The sequence below is a fragment of the Camelus bactrianus genome, chromosome 11 (genome assembly GCF_048773025.1).
Source record: "Camelus bactrianus isolate YW-2024 breed Bactrian camel chromosome 11, ASM4877302v1, whole genome shotgun sequence".
Classification (NCBI taxonomy): Eukaryota; Metazoa; Chordata; class Mammalia; order Artiodactyla; family Camelidae; genus Camelus; species Camelus bactrianus.
Window position 1 is genome coordinate 27,781,690 of NC_133549.1, and position 25,849 is coordinate 27,807,538.

Sequence of the window (25,849 nt, forward strand, 5' to 3'; positions counted from 1 at the left end):
GACTTTGAGAACTTTTAGCCTAGAGTCTAATTTGAAAAGATTAATCATGGGTTGCAGGCAAGAGAGGGAGGATAGAGGAATCCAGAAAGGGGCTGAAAGGACTGTAAGAATAAATATGGTGGTGCTGGAGCAGGGTATTCCACGTGAAGACAGGGCAGGATCACTGGCTTCGAAGACTTGGGGTAAGTGGAAGGGGCAGAATCTTGTGTTTAGAGAGAATTCTAGATTGTAAAGCTGTTACATGGCCTAAAGCAAGCCTATTCAAGGTATTGGTCTCCCAAGAGATAAAAGACTTGTACCTGAATGTGACGCAGTGTACTGCTTCCTTCTTTGAGACGGTCTTGTCCTCTTCCCTTACTCCTCCTCCCCTGAGAGAAGGCAGCTAGACAAACCTGTGCATGTACTTGATTTGCATTCTGGCATGAGCTCAGTTTGTAGACTGACTTCATTTGCAGACCTGAGCTTTTACACAGAGCACAGACATGGACAGTCCCTGCCTAGAGTATAGATTCTGGATGGGTGTTAGAGGTTGCTGAAGATGTAGGATGTTGGGAGAGTGGGTCCAGGGTGTTGACTGGACCATCAGGAGAAGAATTCTGCAGAAATACAAGACACATTTCTGGAAATGGGTGGATGATGACAGGACCAGTATGGGAAAAGGACAGAAGAGCAGTGCGGCCTGGGTCAGAGCCTCTGGGGGGCTGTTGAGTGATCATCTCAGTTACAGTTGGGGGCAAGGAAAAGTAGCCTAGTCATCCTCTCAGGCCCTTGGGTGGGACGAGGGATGTGAGAAGGAACAGTCTTCTCCACACAGACATCAGGGACAGCCTCTTTGTTTCTGTAATCTTTTTAGGCAAATTACGTGTGGGCATTTTTAAAGTCTTGTTTCAACAAGGGCTACATGGGAGCAAAATTTATCTCAGTTGACTATATTATCAATCAGTACAATGATGGAAGAGACATTCCCGGGGCTGCTTTTATTAGGTTAAGGAGGGCTAAGTTGGTCAATGTGGAAGATACACTGGATAAGCCATTGTTAGGATAAAAGAAGCATGTAACAGACTATTTTTTAAAAATTTTTATTGCCTGTAAAAGCTATTTCCACAAACTAAAACTCAGTTTAAGTTTAGTAAGCATCTTTCCATAGTGTGTGATGTATCCTACCTGGTCTGTTTGGTGATCGTCAAGTTGTTGTAAGGATTTAGTGAGCTTCCTTACAGTACTAAGCCCAGGATGAACTGCGTAATGAGCATACCGTAATGTCTCCCTTTCATCATTAACATTGTATCATTATGAAGGGAAAGCCTAGTCCTTAGAGTCACAAAAATCTGGGTTTGGGTCTCTTTTTTATTAGTTCAAGAACGGATCTGACCTTGAATAAACCATTTAATTTCTCTGGCCGCCTTCTCATCAGTAAATGACAGTGGTACCAACCACCAGGTGCGGTCATCGTGAGAATTAAGTGGTCTAAGTATGTAATGTGTTCGGTGTGGTCCCTGATGTAGTCTTTGCTAGCAAATGTTTGCCTTTCTTTCCTGCCTCTAACTTTTAGGTTTCTCTTGTTTTAGTCTGGCCTTGAAAAGAGCATAGACCAAGCTGTGGACGAGTGGAACATTGAGAAGGCTGAGGAACTCAGCAACCAGCTGGCTACTCGAGAGGTGAGTCAGTCAAACTGATGACACATTTGTGTTTCCAGATTTTCTAAAATGTACATTCTTTTTATGATCACAAGTAAGTTCAGTATTCAGATATTTGATACAAGATTTTCCTTCTTGTCCATTTTCTTCTCTCTTATTCTGCCATTTATTTCAGAATGCTGGGTTTTATTTTTGTCTTTAATGTCATTAAATTATCCTGGTGTGAATCTTATGATGGAAATAATCCATGACTGGTATTCAACCCTGGATTTCCTCTGGTTCAGAGAGCTTTTTGCCAGTTATGATTAAAAGGCTAACTTTCTTTTTCCATTTGTATCTTTAACTCAGTTCAGCTCTCCCTGAGGGCAGCCGTGTGTTCTAATGTCAGATCTCTCAGGGTTTTCCTAACCCTTGCTCCCCAGAGTGCTTTCTTACTGCATATTCTAAGCAACTCCCTCAGCCCTAAAGAGTTTTCAGCCCTTTTTTAGCCTGTAGTCTATAATATATAACTAATAGGTATATTGAATATTCTTTTCCCAAGTGCACAAGGCATCCGGAAGATTCTCACATGCACCTTCTGGGAGGGATATTCCTTCAGTTGAGAATCACTGCCAGGTGTCACTAGGCAGAGTCACACATAAAGAGCTCACGGTGGCGTATGTTTTACTGTTGTTGTTTTGTAATTCCTTTTTGTCCTATTTTTTAGAAGGAAAGCTCTCTCATAGCTTTCATTTTTAGTGTATCCCTACCTTCTCCGCCTTATTCTTAAACTGAAACTCCTCCATGATGTTTAGTTACATAGAAGACATCAGTCATCTGTGTAAGCTGTTGGCTGGGAGCACTATTCTTTCTTACTCAACTGCAGGTGAACATTTTTTTCTAAACAGATTAGTGATGAAATTGGTATTTCAGTAAATTCTTCTGTGGAAGCCCCAGTCCACTCTTCCACCCTCAGACGTCAGAAAATCGACCGCTGATGGCTGGTGGCGTGTTTGTTTTCTCTTTTTGGCTGTTGGCCATAAGTATCTTGTGGGGTTTATATTTTTATGTGGGGGAGAAAACAAGTTCAGAAGTGAGGCTTAGGAATTCACAAATTATCCTTTTCTCCCCTTAAGCCTTTTGAAACAATTGTCACATTAAATACTGCTGTTTATAATGGGTATGTTTATGTATGTGCGTTTATTAATGGCTTATCTAAAGGAAGTTATGAAGCTATGAGCTTGAGTTTGGGATGTAGGCAAGAAACAACATAAATGACAGTTATGTGGCCTTTCAAAAAGTGAGATTTTAAAAAACTTTCTAATGTTGGCTTTTTTGGGCGGAGGAGAGTGGTGTTGAGATTCACTTTTCCCTTCCAAGCTTATGATGTTCTTGTGTTTTCAATTTGACAGTTTGCTCTATTTCATCTTTAAAGTAGCCTATTTTGATTTCACTAATACAGCATTCCTCAAGTATAATAGCATTTTATTACTCTTTCCAAATAGGAAGATCCAGGTACTACATTTTAATAAGGTGAATTTGGTAGTGTTGAATGGTTCCACAAACTCAGTAGGATTTCAGTGTTAGCTTTTGGTTATTATAGTAGCTTCTTCAGGTTGAGAGGTGTCTGGGCCCTTATCCCTACGAGTCAGTTATGTGCGAAAGATCATCTTTAAAATTCTATTCAACAAACTCAGCATGTACTACATTGTGTTAGTAAGTGGGCATTTTTGGCACTTGGGACTTACTTTTCCAGGAAGTGCTGTTAGACGTGGTGGTCAAGTTTCTTGGCCAGCTGGCAGGTACACATAGTGTAGTAAATTGTGCCAGTGGTATATGTGCTCTTTAGATTTTGAGGAGTTGACCATGAAATATCAGAGCATGGTGAGGCATGCTTGTGGGACCGAGAGAGGCTTCCGGGGGTCGATACGGCTGCAAGGATGGGGAAACGTAGGCGCAGTTGGACATGATGACGGGGGAGTGAGAGTGGGTCAGGGTGCTTTCAGGGGCTGAAAGGAACAGAAGGCAGCAACAGTGATCACCACTCTAGGTCACACCTAAACAGGGAGTGTGGAAGCTTTTGGTGGCCTTCTCTGAATATCCACCTCATTTGGGTCAGAAGCAAACATTTTTAGAGAACTGATTCTTGAGTACTCCACTTAAATGCATGTTGTGCCATATGTTTGAGCACGTGTCTTGAATCCCTTTAAAAATTGTGGGTATTATTATTTTCTCTCCAGCAAACGTTGGTAGCACCAGCACATGGCTGGTCTCTGAGTTGACTAGATAGTTCCAAGAAAGCTAAAGATAGACATGTAATAAAACCAGCAGGGCCTTAGGGCATAGCTGCCTGATTGTTTTCAGAAACACTTCTGGCTTCTGTGTCTTCACTATTCTTTCAAGGATCATAGGAGTCCACAAACTGATGTCCTGTTGTCATTGCTTTGTCCAGAAGACCTAAGAGTTGTGTATTCTGTGATCTCTTCCAAATAACAGGGTGGCTGTGACTCAGCCAGAGGCCCTAGGTCAATAAGTTTCCTCAGATCTTTGCCTTGTACTGCAAGCCCTGGTCTGTGGCATGAAAATGTGGGCTCCACATGATCCACCAGTGGCCGGCTGTTTTTCCTTCTGTCTTTTTTCTATTTATTAGCACTGCCTCCCCCCCCCCCACCCCAGAGGCCAGGGGAATTCAGAAAGAAGCATTTGCTTTACTGTGGGCTCTGTGTTCCTTTTAGGTAAAGTTAGTAATGCTAAAATTTTAAGAGTTGAACATACTTGACAAAAAAAAATTTTTTATTTTGAAATAATTTCAGACTTCCAGAAAATTGTAAAATTTGTAAAAAGATTTTCTATTTCTCCCAGATATTTGGAATGTTAACAGGTAACATTTACTTTGCCATTCTTTCTAGTTTATATACCTTATTTAGATTTGCCAAGTGTCTCACTGATTTCCCTTATAGCAAAAGAAAAATTTCTTTTTCCTGGTCCTAGTGCATTTTGCTGTCATGCCTTTTTAGTCTTCTTTAACCTGGAATGTTTCTTCAGTCTTCGTTCTCAGGATCTTAGTATTTTTGAGGAGTAGGGGCCAGTTATTTTGTAGGATGTCCCTCAATTTTGGTTTCTCTGATGCTTCCTCATGATTAGATTCAGGTTATGCATTTTTTCACAGGAATGATGCTGTGTCCTTCTCCGTGCAGCCTATCAGGCGGCATGTGGTACCTTTTTGTTCAATTTATTGATGATATTCCTTTGATTATTTGATTAAGGTGGTGTCTTCACGTTTCTCCTCTACACTATTACTGTTCTTCCCTGTGTGATCAATAAATATCTCATGGAGAGATGGGAAAGGATTTGAGACTGTGTAAATGCTCTTCTTCTCATTTTTCTTTACCCACTAGTTCTAGCATTCATTGCTGATTGTTTTTCTGCTTGAGACAGTTGTTATTATAATAACTGGTTGCCAAATGACTTTAGGTCTTTAAAACACATTATTTGGTTGTACTTCCCATCTTTACCTGGCAAACCAGATCTAAAATTTGCCTTAAATGAGATACTGGATTATAGGATCTTTTATGTATCTATGTTAAGTCTCTCAGTAAACCTGGACAGTTGGGATTGGATATGGTTTTCCTCAGTGATGCGCTGGGAGGGATGGGTCGCTGTGGCCATGTGTCCACCAGTGGCTGCGTGTTGGCTCCCCACCTCGTCTGCCTCACCAGTGGTCACTCGTGAGCTTTCCCTTCCCTTCCCTTCCCTGCCATGTGGACTGCTTGTCGGAGCCAACGGAGTGGTGCCTCGAGGCCTCCGAAATGTGTGTTTCCTTTGAGGATATTAAGTTTCTGTATTTTGTTTGGTCGTGCTGCTATTTTAGAAATGGGAATTGTATAATACTGACTAGGTATTTTCCATCGTAAGAGTTGTTATTTCCTGTCACATGTTATGACAAATGAGATGGCTTTAGAAACATATAGTGTTTTCAGCACTTATAAGGATAGTAAACATTTTTCTCAAGTGTTCTTTTTACTTCCATACAGATATAACACTTTGTTCTAGTAAAATAAATTTATTTAGCGTGGGGTTAAAGAATTCTGATTAAAGGGAAAAACAATAATTTGGGCCTTATTCTTTTCCTTGTATAAGTGGAAAAACATCTGGAAAGTTTTTGCTGTTCAGACACAGACATTGGAGAGATACTGATGCCATGTTAATTAACCACCCATGAAGAATAACTAAAGTAATCAAGATGGAATTCTTGAATAAATAGTTTAGTTTGAGGTTTAATTTTTAAATTTTTATTCCTTGGTGCTAATCACCATGGATATGAAAGATGGATTTTGAGAAGTAAGTAATTGTGATTTGGGGCAGAAACCCTTTATGAGTTAAAGGTATATGTGCATGGTAGGTGTCCTTTAGGAAATCAGGTATATTGGTTTTTCATCAGTACTGTGTTCTTTTTTCAAGAAGCAGTGACTGGGACCTGCTGATAAAGCCTTTGTTCAGAGGCACAGATCCCAGAGTTCTTAAAGCCTTTTCCAACCATAATAAGTGAAACTAATTTTTGATGTTTAACATTTATAAGCCTGTGAAACCAATAGGGCAGCATCAGTATTGAGAAAAATGAAGCCAAAAGTAGAACCATGTCTGAGAATGGGCCTTGAAAACCATTCCTCGAAACAGAACACAAAGCAAACCAAACCGGTTTGCAAAGAAAGGCTGTCAGTGTACCGTCATTATGACACAGCAAGCATTTATTTTTCCAGAATTGTATTCCCTTAAATTAACGACATTAAAGATGTATATTACCTGGTTTGGGGGCATGGCTCACGTTCATGTGTTGGAAACCTAGATTGTGCTGTCATGTTTAGTTTTGCCATGTAGTAAGGTGGGTGCTTTGGGACTGTCCCTCCTGTTGATTAAATCTGTCTTTGTTGTTAACAGTCTTGGAGGAGAGACAAAGTGGAAGAATGTACTTGGGTTTGTGTCATACTGATGAAACTGTTCTAATTTGCAAAAAAAGGGTTTTTTTCTTAAAAAATACTATTTATGTGTATATCCATATGCCTACACACACATGTTTGAGCATGTTTGTGGCTTGTTAACCTCAGGCCTGAGTTGGATTCCATTCATTGAGAGTGAACCTTGAAAATGCCATCCTTTGGTACTTGTCTTTTTCTGACACACTATCTTTGTTACGATACCAATTTGTAGAAAACAGTAGAAACAAGTGTTTTAAAATGAAGTGCTAAAGCATGGATTTAATAAAGTAGGCAGCACTTCGGTTGAATCTCACATTTTGGAAAGAGAATTTTTCTCTAGGCATCTTCATGTTAGCCTGCTGTAGATAAAGACCAACTCGGTTTGGCAACAGACAGTGAGTTTCTGCTATTGAATGAGTCATACCTGCATTAACTAGATGGATTGCTTTCAGTTCTAGCTATACAATGTCAGGGCAGAAATGGGGGGGGGGGTTGCCTGTGAATTTTGTTTAAGCTTTGTATAACTCATGCCCTTAAAGATGACTTTTTCTATAAGTGACTCAAATAGGATGATCTTTGGCAGCACCAAGTAAACTTAATTCCTTGAAAGCATCAGTACACACTTCATGTTGTAACGTTATAACCATTTTGTGTAACTTAGAAAGAATAGTCAAGTTGGGGTTTTTTTGTTTGTTTTTTTTACAATTTGCAAGGTATTAATATTTACAACTGAGATATATTGGTTATAATCTGCTACTATCTTTGTAAAGGACAAACCCCTTCAATTTGGAGTAATGACATATAAAATGTTTCACATTTTAAACTCTTTTGTTCCAACTTATGAATGGAGGCCTGAAGCAATGACTTTAGCTTTTAGTGCTGTTGAGCATAGTATTTATTTAGAGTCTAACCAAGGTATCACAAGTCTAAGTGATAAAAAATTGTATCTCACTTTGATAATATTCTTTTTATAGATATAGATAATTACATTGGCAGTATGTATTAAGCTGAGAATTTAATTTTATTAAATTCATTAAATAGATGACTTAGATTTTTGGATTCCAAAACATAGGTAAAGTTAATAATGTTGAAATATTAATAATTTGTTAATATTTAAATAACAAAGGTAGGAATGGCCTTTAAAAAAAGAAAACTAATGTTTAAATTGAGTGAGTTGTATTCTTTCCTAGTTAAATAAATTAAATACTCTCTAAATTTGGGCAGTAGTAATCTGTTGCCTAAGTTCTATTTTTAGAGCAATTTCCTAGAAAATCTGCAGGTGTTCTTATTGAAGAGGCTTGTATATATTTGAGAAGATAGTTTCTGTTTTTTATGTTAAAGTCTAAGAAGTGGTGGCCCTTTCTCAGAAACATTTCAGGTGCTGTGGCACTAGCCCTAGCACTCAGAGTTTTTCCGGTACCGTTCCCTGAGAGAGTTATGGCTGCAATTCACCCTTTTCACTTCGGTTATTGATTTTATGTTGATGTACATACTGTGTCGTCTTGATGGAATAAGAGGTTCAGTTCTCCACCAACACCAAAACCCTCTTAAATAGTACAATTTTGACAGGTTTACTAACGTCAAAGTACCTGAAGTATTCTCATATCCAGAGTTCAGAATTGAAACATTTGTTTAAATTTTTGAGATAGAAATACTGACAAACTTGGTAAGTTTGAAGTTACTTCTCATCAGTGCTATTTTCAAAGCTCATATATTTTAGGAAAAATGTTTGCATCACATACAAAGGTGAATTGAAAGACATTATAGTGAAGCAAATCTTGTGGTTCAAAGTATTTATAATCTAGAGGGCAAAATTAGTTTCTTCCCATTTTTGTAACATTTCTTGTAGAAATATTGTAACAACTGTGATTCCAAAGGTAAAACAATTTGTTCAGATATGAAGCTGAATGTATACTCCAATTAGCTATCATAAGAATTTATCGTTAGAACCTGTGACCCTAAAAGGGATGGCAGGTGCTTTCTATTTTCTTAATTATTGTGATTCTAGCCACTGAAGATAGGGTAAACAAAGTAAAAAATACATTAAATAGCACTCATTTATACAGATGAAGAATTTAAAATTGAGTATCTCCATTTCAACATTTTATTTTTACGGAAAGGAAAGTTCCTTTGTTGCTAGTACCAGGGATGTATATGAAGAATACATTATTTCATACAGTCACCTACTGCCTGCAGACTCTGGCAAAATTTATTTTATGTCCCTCTGAAACTTTACTACCCTGCCTTCCATCCCTTATGTTTTCTCTGTGTTTTCCTCTTCCCAGTTAGACAGCAGTGTCAGACCACTTTCTTTGTGGTGTATTTCACTGATGAGCATTGGGGAGGATGTAGGACACTGGGGAGAGAGCGCCCCCGCTGAATGGGCTCCCCTGTGGGCAGAGGGATCAGCCCCTGGGGAAGCTGGGCGCCTGCCCGGGAGGGCGGGCCGGGTGTGCGCCCCTGGCCAGGACCATCCAGAGCCGACTCACTGTCATGCACTTTGCTCATTTCTCAGGGTTTTTTTAATTTGATTTTTCCTCTGTGTGTCATTTTGTAGTCTGTGCATAGTCCGGGGGCTTTTAAATGGTGATTTTAATTCTTTGAAGCCTTGTTCTCCTTAGTTCTTGAAAGTAATTCAGTTCTTTCATATAGATAAACAGTTGGCGCAACGTATGGGAAATAAGCTCTGCCTGTCCAGGTGAGGGAAGGTCTAGTTGAATTCCTTTACACGGAGCTTAAAATATGTTCATTCCCACAAAAAAATGGTGTACAGCCTTGAAGGTGGAGCATTTTAATATGAGGAAAACAAAAATGGTGCTGGGTGATGGGTTTTTCTCTCAGGCTTTTAGGTGTGTTTTTTAGATCGCATTGCATTGAGGACATTTTCTTTTAACCTCTGGGGAGTGATTGGGTGATCACCTAGAATGGTGTTCCTTATGGTCTCTTTTAATTCTGTTTATCTGTGCTTTAACAAACCTTAAAAAAAGATTTCAGATGTTACAAGTCTAATTAAAGAGACAGACAAAGCACAGTTTATACTGTAGATTTTTTCTGCAGTTCAATTAATCAGCATGTTTTCTCTTTTAATTAAAACCATTTTAGTAAATTAAAGCCCACAGCAAAACACATATATAATTTGTTTGTAATTAGCTCTTAATTGGTGGTAGTTGAAGCTTAGCACCCTTGGTTTCTTTCTTCATGATTGCCATTTTATTAGCAGCCAGTCATTAATTAATCTTTTTCTAATTAGCTTATAAAACTGTTGATGGCACATTATTGTAAATGTGATTTTAAGTTCAAAGCTTGTTAATAAGCTTTCTTACTTAGAAGAACAGAGATAAAGAAATTGCTGAAAACAGTACTACAGTTCTTTAAAAAAAACTGTCTTTCTTATGGGGACTGTGTAAAGCATCTAACAGCTTATGGTTAATTTTTTAATGCTTTTTTCCCCTTATGAATGGAATAAGTTGCTTGAATGTAAATGTCTATATCCAGGAGTAATTTCAGCAGTATAACATCTTTTCTCCTTCCTTTGGAATACTGTAATCTACATATAATTTGAAGCCTTAATAGTCATCATTAAAACAGGTGTTATATAAACTATTTCACTATGAAATCAAAGTTGAGGATATCACATCTCATGGACCAAATACATTTTTTAAAAAATAAATTGCAAGGTGAATTATATATGTGTATATATACACATACAAATGATATATACAGTATGTCTATACAAATATATCTTATAATGTATTTTAAAAACAGGATTTGTTATGTTATGCTTTGAAATAAAAACTCATTTGGCTTTAACTGATACGAAGTTGTGGGTATAAAAATAAATAATAGGTGTTTGTACAGTTGTACACACACATGGATACACGTATATGTACACACGCATACAAGCCTCTGCGTGCACATTTTAAAATGACAGTGAAATTAGGCTGTTTCCTCTAAGAGAGAGAACATGACTTGATTTAAAGCCCAAGTTTACATGACTGGATATAGAATAGCTTATTTGCTGTCATCAGAGCTTCAGCATTGCAGGTATGACCCTGCAGAGGAAGGTACCAATCCGCATGTAGACATCCTGAATTTACCGTCCCACATGCCACATTAACGTGTGGTTTGAGTGAAAAACATTAGCCACATCGTATTCTTTATTGAAATATACTACCGATTTCGTAAAACTCCTTAACTGCATGGTGTTCTGAGCTGTTTATCAATATGCATGCAAAGTTTTGAAAGTTGTAAAAAATAAAGCATCATCAGTCATTGGAAGTTCTTTTTCTTATTTGCTCTTTGAACTTTGCATGTTATTTCAACTTTGGCTATTTCTCTGCTTGTTTTTAAGAAGGCATTTTATGATGCCATGCAAGAGACACTAGAAAGGGATAGCTGACAAGGAAAAAATTAAAAATTGGATAAAAAGTAAATGAATAATGTCATATTACCAAAAAGATGAGAGGCTAATTTGTGCCGACTTTTTGCTAATTTTGTTCAAGCCTCAAAATGAGGAGCTGTCACCCGTTCTGTGTAGCACTGATGACAGTGCCAATGATCCATGAAATAAGCTGCCGCTGGCTTTGTTCTGATAAGAATGAACAAATCTGCACAATGTTCAGCTCCCAGAATCTCATTTTCATACTTGCATGCAGGCGAAAAGAAATAAGCTGTTTGCAGGCTTGATTAATCAGACATTGGAGGGGTTTTTGTCTCTTTGATCTCTTTCGTCTCCTAGGTAACTTGCTTGACATTAATGTTGAGCTTGAGTAAAGACAATCAGGAATTGTCGACCAAACTGATATAAAAATTAAAGACCTTAACACTTTAAGTACTCCAGTAATGGTTCCGCTTTACTTCAGAAAACATCTGTTTTCATTTAATTAAAGAACAAAAGAGAATGGCATAAATATTTTTCATAGAGACCTATTATTCCATAAAGAGTTAAAGTATGATAATTGGTATTTTTAAATAAATGCCTTGCAAGTGTTCAAAAGGGAGGAAAACTTCATAACTCTGTTGCAAGCTAGTAATTTTGAGATGAGTGAAATATTTTTTGAAATGGATGGGAAGTTTACAGTTATGCTGGATTAAGCTATTTGAATCAGATGCTTCAGACGATTATCAGCAAACTTTAGAATGGCAAGGGTTAGCAAAAACTAACTTTATTTTGAAAGTTTGTCTTTTAAAAATCTCTGCTATGTTACAAGATGTGCCATTATATCTATTTTACAACCCAATATGATTTACACAGGCTAAACGTGTAAAATTGAAAGGAATTAAAAAAATGTCGCCGTGCATTTGCTTGAGGTTATGCAGACGCTTTTACAAATCTTCCAAGTGGCTGTAAAGATGAATGCCTCAAGGGTCCAGCCAGGGCCCTGCTTTTCCAACCAGCTAAAGCCCTTATCTTAAATCCAAGCAAAGTACCATTAATCTTTTTGAAAGACCTTTTATGGCTTTTAATATATCCCAAATTAGAACATTTTACACCCTTGGTTCCTGAAATATGGTGATAAAAAGCCTTTAGAGCTTAATTTTCCTTACCGCTTGCTCTGACCAATTTGCAGTTCTTTGTGATAATGTTTAGACACCTTAATTAAAATGCAGCAAAATATTGGATGTTCTATATGCTGATACTTTGGCTTCACATACAAGGAATTCTGTATATATTTTTATTCCTGTAAGAAAATTTCTCCCCACATTGTGTTGCTGTAGTTATCTGATGACCTGAAACAGATTTTTAGTGTAAAAACCATTGATCAAGCTTTTGGAATGTTTACATGGGGCATAAAGATACATTTTTCTTTTTACGACGCAAAGGAGCGATTCTTGTGGGCCTATATTGTCTGTAATACTGAAACATAGCACGGTATTCTTTTATCTTCTGGAAGTTGGGTTAGTCATCTTGCCTGGGAGAATGTTTCTCAACGGCCTCTTCTATAGGCGATCTTATGATTCTTTCATATTTCCAAATATTGCTCTTTTTACTTTTGCCACAGGAATAAGTGAAACACATTTCATTTTAAGCATGTGAAGGACACAAAATTGATATGCCTTCTCATCATCATTACAAACTTAAAGATTCTTTCTGTAAAATGCATAGACCAGGCTTGTTTAATGTTTGTCAGTTAAAGAACATTCCATTTAATCTAACCCCAGGCAAAATACAGCTAGAAAATGCACCTTCCATACAAACAGGTCTCTTTGAAAGTATTGCCTGTGTGTGTGCAGTCTTTCATTGTATTTACTTAGTCTACAAAGTGATGGAGCCCTCTCATGTAAATGCGTGTCTCTTACATTATACTGGATTCTTTTTGACAAGTTTATACTATGTCTTATGGCACGTGTGCTCTAAATCTTTACTGTGATATCAATGGTGCTGGATTTTGCCTTCATACTGCTAGAAAATGAAAAGCTTTTACGTTATATTCTAAGATTATGTGACCGTGTTGAGATGAGGAGTCCTGTTTAAATCAAATGACCTCGTGTCCAGATACATTGAGATGCTATTCAGTTTGTCTATCCCAAATCCAAAAAACCCATATTGGGAAATTTCAGTAAGCTAAAAATGTAAGTAAGCTACATCTTCATTTACAGCAGTTTCAGGAAATAATTTTATAATGTGGTTGATGGTACATGGCAAATATAGTTCGGGTCATTTTTGTTTCATACTCAAAATACAGGTTCAATTTAAATATGTCTTCAACTGAGTGGGACTTTTGTTAGGGGGCAGTCTTGGAAAACTACATCATATCAAATTTGCATTTGATGTCTGACATGTGGGAGTATGATCAGATTGACTATAAATAGAGAGCTCTGTGTTTTACCTTTTAGAGCTGGGGGACAGAGAGGAGACTAAATATCCTACATGAACGTGGAAAGACCCAGCGTACGTCTTAGACACAGGCAGCAGACTGCATGTTATGACAGTAGACAGTCCCTTCGGTGCACTGACTGTGCCCGCAGTGTGCCACCTCACAGCTAGCTGGAGTTGTGTGAGTCGTTCCGACCAGAGGGCTGTGAGCAGAAGTGCCGTGTGTCACTTCTGGATTACAGCGTTGAAGAGCCCGCAGGAGACCCTCCAGCTCTCTCTTCCTCTACCACAGTGACCTCTAAAGCCACACGTTGAGATGCTGGCACCACACAATGGAGAGCCCCTCCCAGTCCACAGCTGACTTTAAGTGAAACAAGGAGTGAAAGTTCAGCCAGTGAGGTTTGGGGATTTGTTGCTGCAGTTTTGGCGAGCCTTACCAGGCAGGTGCTATCTTGTTTTTTTAACATTTGTGACAAATGGATGGCTTTTTAGTCAATAGGAGATCCATCTTAGTGATAAATTATGCCACAGCATTCGTCCAGAGTTTCATTTTTCTCCTTAGATGGTGAGGCTACAGACCTTTGATTCTTATCCTTTTTTTAGTTGACTTAGATGATCTTTTCTATGATAAGGAACTGGGAATGAAAAGGGAGCTAAGGGGACAAGGTCAGGAAGGGAGCAGTCAGATGTGGCTGGCAACCCCTTCTCCCCAGCCCCCTAGTTTGAAAATAAGCCCTGTTTTGTTCAAAGCTGTATCTCCAGTGTCTACAACAGTGCCTGGCAGAATACTGCATCTGTGCCTACATGATATTTGTTGAATGAATGTTGTCCTTGTGAAAAAAGTTGATGATAGCTGTAGTGCTGCCGGTGTTGGCTTGCGTGTTGGGAAGACTGAGGCTGGTCTACTTTTCCAGGTGGGCTCGTGATCACAGTCAGTCACCCTTCCTTCAGTGGCTTTCCTTCTGGTGTTGACCAGTTTGTCAGGTTGCTTCCATTTACTTGCATTCTTTGTGTGTATTCTTTCCTGGACTGAAAAACCAGATTTACTTTTGTTCTTATTTGTAAACCCCAGTTGGTGCTTGATGACTGCTTGTTTGTTTTATCCTCACTGTTCTCCAAGAGAGGCTGAAAGGAGCGTCAGACATGCCTAACCCCACTTTCCTAAGTCAGCTTCTCTCCTTACACACGGGCCTTTAGCTGCCTGCCTGCCTCCTTATTGACAGGCAGGTCCTAAAGCGCGGGCTGTGATGCTTTGACTTGAGAGTGGCTTCCGGGTCCTTTCTACCTGCCCGCGAGTGTGCTGTCTGCTGAAATGCTCTGGGCTGAGTGCAGAGATGGAAAAGGAAACACCAGAAAGAGATTTTTAGCCTTTGTTGTTTAGCCTGGGTTCTGAGCAGATACTTTTGAGCCATCCGGGTGGCAGGAGTTTTTAAGATCAGAGCCCACTGAAACTAGATCACCGTGCCTGTCCTGGAGACAATTCCTGGGCAACAGCTCTGCGGCCAGAGATCTGTGCGGTGCACAGCGTGAAAACCATAGGTTGTGGCCTAGAAGCTGAAGGGCTGAGAAATACAGAAACAAAGACTGTCTTAGGGGTGACTTAGAGAAGACTGTGGAGGGTGGGGCTGAGAGGAGGCTGTTTTGCTTGGACCTTCCAGGACTGGGGTGGGTGGGCGGAAGGAGGAGCGTGAATGGAGGGCCTCCCAGAGGGAACACTTAGGTTCTGTGGTCCTGGTGCCCCACCTTTTTGCCTCTTAGAACTCCTTACATTCTTTTTTCTGTCAGTGAGTGAGAAGCTATTGCCCATCACACAAAGTGTGTTTATGAGGTAGTAATTAGCTTTCCCATGTTTTATTAATCACATCTATGACTGCCAATCAGAGCTCCTGATCAGCATGAGATAACCAGTGTAACCATACCGAGTTGCTGTAATTCTCGCCCAGAGCAAAGAAACATGATGTCTCTGTCAGTCTGCGCAGCCTTATCAGGGGTGAATTCCTGTCTGGCCACTGAAATGCTGAAATAGCTTCAAGATCTTCATCCACAGCCCTTGTGGACCCTCGAGGGGCCTTAGCGTGGGAAGGATCTCTGTCTGGGAGACTGGTGCACCTGGGGTGAGGAGATGAGGGGAGTAGGGGCTACAGCTTTGCATTAGTTGTATTTTGGTGGTTCAAGGGGGCCTGAGCCTAAGAATTTCTGTTCTCAGCGTGTCCAAAGCAATGTAAACATCACTTTCTTACCCACAAGCTCTCGAGTGTTTGTATCATTGTAGTTTTTGTGTCAGCTGGAATATTTATTTTCATTTTTTTCCTTTTTCTCCTTTGTAATTCTTAGCTTGGTGTAAAAATTGCCAAAGCGATTGCCTGCCACAACTTTGTAAAAGCCAAAAAGGATGCTGAAAATTCACAAGTTGCTCGAAAAAAGAAGAAACTTGCCTGGGGGTAAATTAAAGATTTTTATTAGTAATTCTACTAACTTCATAGGAATTACCGAACTCCCGTGATATGTTTTGTGAATCCAGTTTGTGTGTGAATTGTTATTCATTTTATTCTTTGTATCTTGGCTGAATGTTTATCAGATCATAGTGGGGGGAGGCATTTCTTCATCCTGTTTGATGTTTATTTTGTAATTGATGGAGTATGTGAAAGCTTTTTAAGTTTACTTTACTTTGACACTTAGTAAACATGTTACTTCAGGAAAGTATTTAGAAATAAGTTGAGATTTTCTTTGTTTTAGGTTTGAAGCAAAGAAGAGGTGGGAAACCAAAAGTAACATGGGATATATGTGACTTGCCAGCCATCAAGACCTTTGAGGCTTCACTAGAGTCTTCAATTGCTCGATTTACTGCGAAGATTCTCCTGCTTATGTTAACTATGTCAGGAAATCGATAAAAGTAGGAAAAATAAGCATAAAATTTGGGAGTTGATTATCAAATCTTTTCAGTCTTTTTCTAGAGTTCATCCCATTGAAGTGAATGAAATGGAGCATTCTCTTATTTGTACAAGAAATCTAAGCACACATATGGGGAAGAAAGGATAGGGTTTTATTTATTTATTTACATAGACCTCCAGTGTAAAATCAGTTTTATCTTTCACCCATTTGGCGTTGCATAGCCAACGAGCTCCTTTCTTGTCTGGACTCATGGTCACTGCACTTACTCTGGTGCTGGGTGTTTAAGGTTGGCATTCGTTTATAATGGATTAGTTACAAGTGCAAGAAGGTCTCAACTGATACTGTCTCTACAGATGACTTTAATTATCTTAGTGTTATAAAAGTAATTATTGGTTCTTTATTGGGAGCAAAAGAGTTGATATTTCACAGTCACATAATAAAAGCACTTGGTGAATTTTGGGGTACCTTCAGATTAAATAACACAATTTTTAGAAAAGGACAGAATGTAGTGTTTGGAGGTTGATTTAAATTAAGCTCTGCCTGGAAATGTCTTCCTCAATATCTCTCTTCTCAGCCATGTCATTCTTTAAATTATGAGATGGTTCTTAGAAGAGAAGTTGGTGTAATTGTTTTAGATAGTTATGACTCAAGACACAGTGATTTTGAACCGTCTAAGAACATGGTGTGATTGTGTTTTACTCCTCTTCCCCATCACTCCTTTAAAGACTGAATGAATGAATGAGGGTAAAAGGGAGAGTGGGGCCATGGGAAGTGGTTTCTATTAGAAGTGTGCTTCCTTGCCCTAGTCAGAAGGGGCTTGGAGAAATCCGGTGACAAGCTGGTGAACAAGACCGCAGCCGGACGTTCTGACTTTCTGGCAGGTCGTTGACGTTCTGGCACCTCCCTCTTGGAGCTCAGTAGAGGTGAAGAACTAACGGCTTATTGTGGTTTCCATCAGTTCCCTTCCTCAGCCTTCGCCACCGCCTTCCTCTAGGTGATAATATGGGTTCAGGAACATGGAAAGTGAGTCATGATTATAATTACATTATTAGTAGTATTTTTTGTTATTTTTAGACTTACAAATAGTAACCAAATTTTACTAATTTATGGTGGCATATTGAATTTTTTTTCTATGTTCTGGAATAAGTGAGCAACTAGTTGCTGTTTAAGAGAACAGAAATCCTATTTTGCTCCCACTTAGGTGACAAAAGCCGTATAGAGAAAGCAAGGTTTTAGGAGATGGTATATGTACTTAAAGAATTCATCATGAAAAGATGTTCAGGTCAAATATTGGAAAACCTTACATTTTATGATTTAATATTTCCTGTTGGGTTTTGTTGATATAATCATAACATGGTTTACCTACAACATCTTATTTCCAGCTCCTAATAGGTGAATACAAACTGAGAGTATAGGAAATGTTTCCTCTGAAAAGGCCCTGATGGGGGAACGAGCCACTGCACGACGCAGCGGTTTTGTCTGGAGCGTGAGGACTGTCCCCTTTGAGCAGGCGGGTGGTGTGAGTACTCCCGCGGCCTGAGACGGGCGTCGCCCTGCGGTCTCTGGCCGGTTCGTCTTCTCCCGTGTGTGTCTGCTTCCTTGGGGCATTCAGTGAGCCCTGCAGGCAACGTTTCCCACTCTGCTCATGCTGAGGCCTGGCAGAGTGGCTTCCTTTAGGGTCTGATTTGGGAGCCCCTGGCCCAGAGACCAGCTGTCAAAGCCCATCTTCTGCCTGCTCCATGGCTGGCAGTTGCCCACTCCGCCCTGCCCAGGGTCTCACATCCATCTCAGGATGGGAGCATTTTCCCTGAGTGGAAGGCTCTCTGGTGGAATCGGGCAGCAGGGGACTCATTTGATAAGAGGAGCCATGTCATGTAAGTCCCCACCGTTCGGGGGCCTGGCTTGTGAAAGGCTCCAGAACAGCCCATAAGAGGAGGGAGTGGGAGGGGAAGAGGATTTAATGGGGAGGAAGGGCCTGGATGTCTGGGGTTAGCCCTGCTGGCACGTCATTTGGGACCACTTTATTTTTAATCTGCTTTAATTCGAATTAGACATTTTACTCATTAAAGCATTAAAATGGGGACATTATTCTTAGAATACCCAGGTTGCCCCTAAAGTGTAGTCATTTGCCCTCTCCATCTGGTCACAGCAAAATAAGGATTCTTTTTGGATCGTAATAACTTCAGTTCCTGAAGCTTTAACATGTGCATTTACTACCAGCAGAATGCCTGAATTAGATTAGTAATGTAAATGTCAGTTATTGTTAACTGAGATTAATATGTTTTGGGCCATGGGTATGGCATTAATGTAACTGATTTACTGTTTAAGTACTTCAGGCTAAAACACCTTACTAAAGAATAGTAATTTTGAGCTTTACAGCACTGGTTCTGAGAAGTAAAGTTGATAGTGCATTCTTCTTTGGGAGCCCTCAGGATGTTTCTCATTTTCAGCAGAACATTCTATTTCTTTCACCAGAAGGAGAGTTTGAATATATAATCTCAGGTTTGCTATAATTAGTTCTGATGACAGAGTTAAATACCTTGGCCAAAACTATAAATCAGTAGTTAAACAGGTTTCTGCAACTGATCATGAATCTCAAACTCCATATTTTAAACATGCTTATTTTTTTAGAGAGACAGCTCAGGGAGGGGCAGGCCAAGGACAGGAATGAAATGTTATCTGGACTTTGAGTAACAGCTTGAAACCTCACCTTTAAAGTCTACCGGTTATCCTGATACCTTTTGTCTAAAATGTTATCTTGTAAATATTTTAATAACTTAGCTTATTCTTTACTCTGATGAGACAAGTTTGAATTTCATTCTTAAAATATGAAGGTTAATTTTCAGAAGTCCAAATTTTCATTTGTTAGGTAAAGATATCACATTTTTAGAAATGTATGTCCTGCTAAACTATAAAAAATGTTATATGAGATTGATATTTAAGTAAGATGCCAATTGTGTGTAATTTTTTAAGAGGTAAAGTTTGAGGAGACGAGGTAATAGAACATTAATGTCAGGCCCCATTTTCAAAAATTAGCTTAGTGAAACTTGGTAGTCAAATTCAGAACCAACTGAAATAATTCAAGTTTTTCCATGTTGGCAGAAGTTGCTTTTATTTTTAGTATCTGGCAGAGCAGCAAATGCTTTGCATGTCAATTTAGTGTTTTTTCAGGCCAACTGTTTATTCATTGGCTTAAAATTTACACTCTGCTAAAGTCTTAGCCTTGACTTTCATGAAACAAATAGTAATATTTGGACAAAATATGTACATGAAAATCTTTTTCCAAGACCAAATGTAGATTGGTATTTGTAGCATCAGTGCCTACTAACATGGTAATGGATCGGAAAATACTTCGAAAAGTCTAAGTCATAAACACAAGGCAATACATTTTAAGGAGTTAATTTTTGTTATAAAATAATCAGAACATCATTCTAAGTTTTCAGATTTAAATTAGTGGGAGACTTTCTGCTAAAAAGTAGAGTATATACACTAAATTTCAGTGAACTGTCAAAAGATTACTTTTTATATATACATACATATATATATGTGTGTGTGTGTGTGTGTGTGTGTGTATATTCTTGACCTTGGTAGCATTCTGAGACAGGAGGCCCATTTTCTATTTTTGAGGTTCGGGTGCTCTGTAGATTTTGATAAAATGAATAGAACTGCATTCTTCAGTCTTTATTATTTTATCCACCCTCCACACAACTCACCTTAAAAGACACACACGCACTCCCTCTCAGTGTTGTAGCTGTAACCAGAGTTTCTCATGGTAAAATGAAGCGTGTTGCTTCTTCAGGAGTATCCTCTCCTACTCACTTGTGAATATTCTGGAGATGTGTGTTCATTTTGCTAGAGTTTCTTCAAATACAGCAGTGTTGTCAGAGGAGCTTCCTGCCGCACTAGCTTTTGTGACCTTGATCCCTATAACACAGCTGTAGGCCTTTGGTGGGACTAGCCATTAAATGCCGTGCGGTACACTGGGTTTTCAGATGTGCTTCTGAAATCAAGAATTAGCTGAGGGATAATTATCTTTTTCTTAGTGTTAGTAACCCGTTTTTAGATTCAAGTGAAAAAAGCGTAAGAGTTTCCTAAGTGGGATAGCATTTTTTAAAAAAAATTGAATTTAGGTGCCTGCCTTTTATACCCAGGCCAGGTTTCTGTAGGAAGCACAGAATAAAGGCACTGGACGGGGAAAGGAGGGAAGTACCCAGGAGGAGCCTCGGCTCCTGGATGCCCCTGCCCACGTTCCTCCTGTGTGCTCACCGCCGTCGTTTAGAAGCCCCGGCCCACACCTCTCCAGGGCCATGGGCTGCCTCTTGCTGAGTTGCCGCAGGGGGCCTGCTGGGTGACAGGTATGGAATGAGGTAATCTTTTCCCACCTCTAATTTCTGAAAGGTGTGTCTGTCCAGTTATTACTTGTTCATTGAACTGAAAGGTTTGGAAACCAGCAGCTGTGGCACAAGCTGTAATTACTGATGTCTGTTTCATACTCATCTGTAAGTTCTGGCATTCGATCAAGAAGTTAACATATCACTTCATCTGTGGGCTGACTGTGCCTCAGCTATAAACGTTTTATTCCTTGATGGATGGTGTACTACAATTGTGACTGCCCAGAATCAAAAGTGTTCTCATTTGTAAAGTGGCTGATGCTGGAAGGAGTAATTGTGAATGTCACAAAGAGCAGTGAAACATGCAGCCTGGCATTTCTTTGAATTCCTCCCACAATATCTGAGAAACGTTTCCTGAGCACCTACTGTGTGTTAGATGCTAAGCCAGCTCTTGCTGATGCGAAGATGAATGAGCACAGTCTGATGGGAAACATGTGAAGCATGCTTTGGACACCTGGAGTTTTAGGTGGGCTGTTAATACATAGAAGCAATCTGTGTGTAATAAATAACCTAGACTTAAAGGCTAAGTTGCACGGTTACACGTTCTCTCCAGGATGTGGGGTTTCCTAGCTGGGCAGCTCGCTGCGGTGGCTAACTAGCTCAGCGCTCACCTCGCAGTGAGTGGGGTTGGCCCCGACTTTCACCCTGTTCTTAGGCTCACACAGAGCTGAGGGTCACTGATGGGCTGAGACTCAGAGAAGAACGCAGCTGTTGTGCACAATACTCCGTAATTTTAAGCTTAAGGTTTTTCTTAGGCTGTATCATCATGTCCTTTATGTTATAATGGCTGTGCCACAGTGCCTGTCCATGTTAGGATAATGTTAACTACTGCCAGAAATATGCCCCCAAACCGCAATGACTCAAACACAATACAAGTTTGTTTCCTGCTTATGGGACAAGGAGGATGTTCCTGTCGACGGGGCTCTGCTCCATGCAGTCATTCAGAGGCTCAGGACAGCCACTCTCTCACTTTCTCTTCCTGCTTACCCTGGGGGTCCCCATCCCGGTCAACCGGAAGGGAAAAAGCATGGAAGAGCACTCAGGGGAGGTTATGGACCGGGCCTGGGAGTGAATTCATTACTTCTGCTCACTTTGTACCGGCTAGAACCTAACTGCAAGAGAGGCTAGGAAGTGTAGACTGTCTCCCAGGAAGAAGAGGAAATACGTCTTAGTAAACAGCTAGCAGTGTCTGCCTCGTTGCCTCAATCGCACGTGATCTTGACTTGTAGTAGCTCAGTGGTACTGAGGCGTGAGGTTGAATAGCACAACCCGCTGTTCGTGACTTGACGTAAGCATTTTACTTAGATTTGTTGACAGCGCTGATCAAAATAGCCGCTCATGTTACCAGTGGCATGCGTGGCAGAGGGCCCAGACCTCTTCCAGGATGTATGGTAAGTGCTGAAGTAGAATCGCATGTTCTGCAGGCTCAGATGAGAATGTCGTTGCCACCCGTGGAGAGATGGTCAAGGTCGTGGTAGAGGCAATGCTTAGTTTAAGTCATAAAGGGTAAGTGAGGCTTCATTCAGGAAACCAGTTGAAGCAAGATCATTCCAGGCAGAGGGAACAGCATGCCACGTGGAGGTCCAGGAAGGGGTTTAGCAATGGGGTGAGTCACATGGGAGGATGGCGGCTGAGTGGCAGAACGGGGGTGCTGGAGAGGGTGGCTGGAATCCATTTGCACACAGCTTATGAGATGTGCCAAGGAGTTCGGACCCAGGTCTCTGGTGAGTGAGGACACATTGACTCACATTAAGCAAAAAATGTGCAAATTCACACATGAGAAATGTTGGGTTGGGAGGCAAACCTGAAGATAGGTAAGTTAGGGTATTTCAATAGCCTGGGCAAAAACTGATGAGAACCCAAAACACAGCTGTGGGGACTGAGGAGCGAGCATGAAAGCTGAAGGTGCTCAGGGGAGACTTGACGAGACTTGCTGACTCGTTTGGATGGGAGAAGGGAGGGGTGCGGGCGGGTGGGGTGCCTGTAGACGGTGATGTGGGATGAGATAGAGAGCCAGTGATGTGGTCATGTTTAGTCGTGGGAAGTCGGACATTTAGTGATGAGTCATATCTATCACCTGAGTAGGTGATGCTTTGACACACAGTGTCAAGGTACCTGTGCCATATCCTGGGAGGTCAGGAAAGAAGGTGGTTGCAGAGGACAGATTGAGGAAAGACGCTTATTTAAAAGGTGGAGCATCAACAGCACCAAACACGGCTGAGCCATCAACCAGGATGATGTGGGGGCGGCTGTTAGAGGTGGCCTCCTGATGGTCTCGGCCACATCAGAGACTCGGGTCACCATCACGGTAGATGGTGCCTCAGATGAGATTTCTTAGAAGCAGTGTCTCAGGTGTCCTCTGAAAGTGATGTACAAAGGTGTGCATTTCTGGAAAAACCTGTGAGGGAGAGAGGAAGGGAGAGTCAAGCCTGGGCTCTCTGAACCCCCTCGAGGCCAAGGAGCAGCGTCTCATGCCCTTATTCTGGTCAGTCTGCGGCTGTGGGCCTTCCCTGGGGGTAGGGGTGGGGCACCCCTTCTCTGGGCAAGGTGGCCTCCCTCTCTCAAAAGCGGGGCAGCCGCGCCTTGTTAGCAGCTGAAGCAGCGGCGGGGGGATGGGTAGGCCCACCCCGCAAAGGGCAGACGCGGGGAGTGCGGGGGTGTGCGGGCACAGGCACGGTCCTGACCGTGGTGGTTGGGCCCCGCGCTAGCCTGGGGAGACTGTTCGGACAAACAGAAGGGTTTAAATAATCCGAGCCTTGCCTGGTGTCTTGATTAAATGAGAAGTAGGTATGCCTGATAGTCCTAGGTGGAGGCCTGCTGGATTTGAAATCCTGAGTGTGACTGTCAATTCCAATAATAAGTGATATCTTCTAACAGCTCTCCCTGAGACAGGAGGAAAACTGAGCTGCTTAAAGACTTAAGAAACCCATGAGTGTCGACAGCTGCGAGCACAGCAGGTGCTGTACGAGGGTTTGGACACCGGAAAAGGGTAGAAACTGAAACCACCTACTACTGTAAGACATGTGCTTAAGTGTGTAGACGCAAGTGTATATGTGTGTCCTGGTACATACAGAGAGAGGGGAGTCCCTCCCAAAGCGAGTTCCATGGGACCTTGACACATTAAGAAAAACAGGTTCTGTGGTCAAATACATTTGGGAAACATGGCACATTCTTGCCCGTGTGACCTTGGCAGTGTACATCATCAGCACATCAAGGGCTCTGAGAAGTCAGTGAGCCCCTGGCGGTGTTTATCGCAGTGCTTCTCAAATTCATTTAACAATATGATCTTTTTTTTTCACCTGTCATTTACTAACAACTCGCATATTTAGTCACATTCCTCTAGAAACAAATCTAACTCTGCAGCATCTGTGGAGTAGTAACATTTTAGACCTTCTAACAATTCTCTTGCTCCAGGGAACCATGCTGGGAAGGGCCTCTGTGCGTTCCCCCTTCCCTGCTTGTGCTGAGCCCCCCCTCTCCCCGTCTAGCTGAATCCATCCTTTATTTGAGCCTCATCTTAAGTCCTCATACTCCCACGTTTTCCTTGATATTTCCCCCCAGGGCAAGGAAACCACATCCTCTGAACCCTTATCTTATATAGATTTCTGAGTGCAGCCCAGACGTACTGAATCTCTGAGCATGTGGTTTAGACCTGTTTTGTCTTGTTTTAAGGTCTCCGGTGATTCTAATGCAGCTAGACTGCACAGGATCACAGGCCAGCATTTGATGTGGATGAAGGATGGATGGATGGATGGTTGGATTGATGAGTGACTATATACATACTGGGTCCTTCCAGTTAAACCATTTGAAGTCTTGTCTTGAGGTCCTTATTAAATATTCATGACTGAGAACATATGGCTTGGAAGTATTGTTCTACTGAAACAACTTGTAAACGATAAGAATTCAGTGTTGTATATGTATATGTATATTCAACACTGAATTAAGAGACACCTTAATTCTACGTACATCATATGAAAGTCTAGCCGGTTGAAAACCTAAACTGTTTTCATTACACTTTCCATGCAGTGCTCTTGGAAGCCTCCCTCTGAGGACGCTGATACACACTGTGTTTGTTTTATAGATGAGGGAACTGGACGGCGGGAGGTTGAAGGGAGAACCTAAGGCTGTACCTCTAGCACGAAAGAGCTGCGATCAGGGCCCAGGCCAGGCCCTTGCTCGTTCTCCCTGTTCCAGTGACTCTTAAGGTGCCACCCATATACTGTGTCACACAGAAGAATCACTTGTTAAAAATGTAAACTCCAGGGTCCCCTCTGGGGGTGGGGCCTGGGATTCTGCGTTTTAATAAGCTCCTCTGTGATGAATGCACAGTAAGGCTGAAGTAGCACCTCCTTCCTACACGGAGAAGCTGGAACGGGGAAGACAGAAACAAGCCAACGAAACTTGCCCGTCTTGCCACAAAACGTAGGGAGGGAGGTGTACCTCAGTGTAAATACTGGGGCTGATTCCATTAATACAAGTGCTCGTATTCCCAAACAGGCTGGCTCTGCTCATAAACCACTTTCATTTTCAAAAAAAGGAAAAAGAAAAGAGAAAGGTTCTGTGTCAGAGAGCTCAGTTGGAATCTTCGCTTGGTACTTGCTTCCTTGCCAGCAGTGCTCAGAAATAAGAAAGAAAAAAAATCAAAAGTCCCTGTGCATAAAAATTCCATTCCTCATGCGCAGTGGGCTTAATTGAAGTCTTCAGATGTTTCTCTGCACCTTGGAAGGCGTTTTTTACGAAATTCATATATTACTAGATGGGGCTCCAACAATTCTCGGGGTCAAAGGCTTTGTAAATGGCATCGCTGCGTCAGGAGCACGCTGCCTCCTCAGGACTCCTGTCCTGGTTCCTTTACCTCCAGTCTCATGGCGGGAAGGGCTGCTCAAGGATGGCACTAGAGGGTTTTCCAAAGTTAAGGTCAGATGACAGAATCCGGAAGAAATGGACTTGCCTGCATTTTCTCTCCCAATTCTTTCAATAAATAGGTGTTGAGGGCTTGTTATGTGCCAGGTACGATTGTAAGGGCCGAGGATGTGGCCGTGAGCAACACAGAAAAGTCCTGAACTTCATGGAGCCCAGATTCTAGTGGGAAAGACAGATCATAAACAAACTATACAGCATGACAGTGGTTCCCAAAGTGGGGTCCCAGACCAGCAG

The 25,849-nt window shown here is 41.0% G+C and overlaps 1 protein-coding gene across 4 annotated transcripts in view; it reads left to right on the forward strand.

Annotated features, from left to right (window-relative positions):
* FAM204A (family with sequence similarity 204 member A) overlaps positions 1-16,755 on the forward strand; it is a 29,201-nt gene extending 12,446 nt beyond the window's left edge. For all 4 annotated transcript variants that reach the window (XM_045506520.2, XM_010969861.3, XM_045506522.2 and 1 more), the window contains 3 exons: positions 1,569-1,658; positions 15,744-15,850; positions 16,146-16,755. In XM_045506520.2, the coding sequence (XP_045362476.1) occupies positions 1,569-1,658; positions 15,744-15,850; positions 16,146-16,197 (249 nt within the window). In that variant the 3' untranslated portion in view covers positions 16,198-16,755. The remainder of the gene's footprint in view (positions 1-1,568; positions 1,659-15,743; positions 15,851-16,145) is intronic.
* The last annotated feature ends 9,094 nt before the right edge of the window (positions 16,756-25,849 follow it).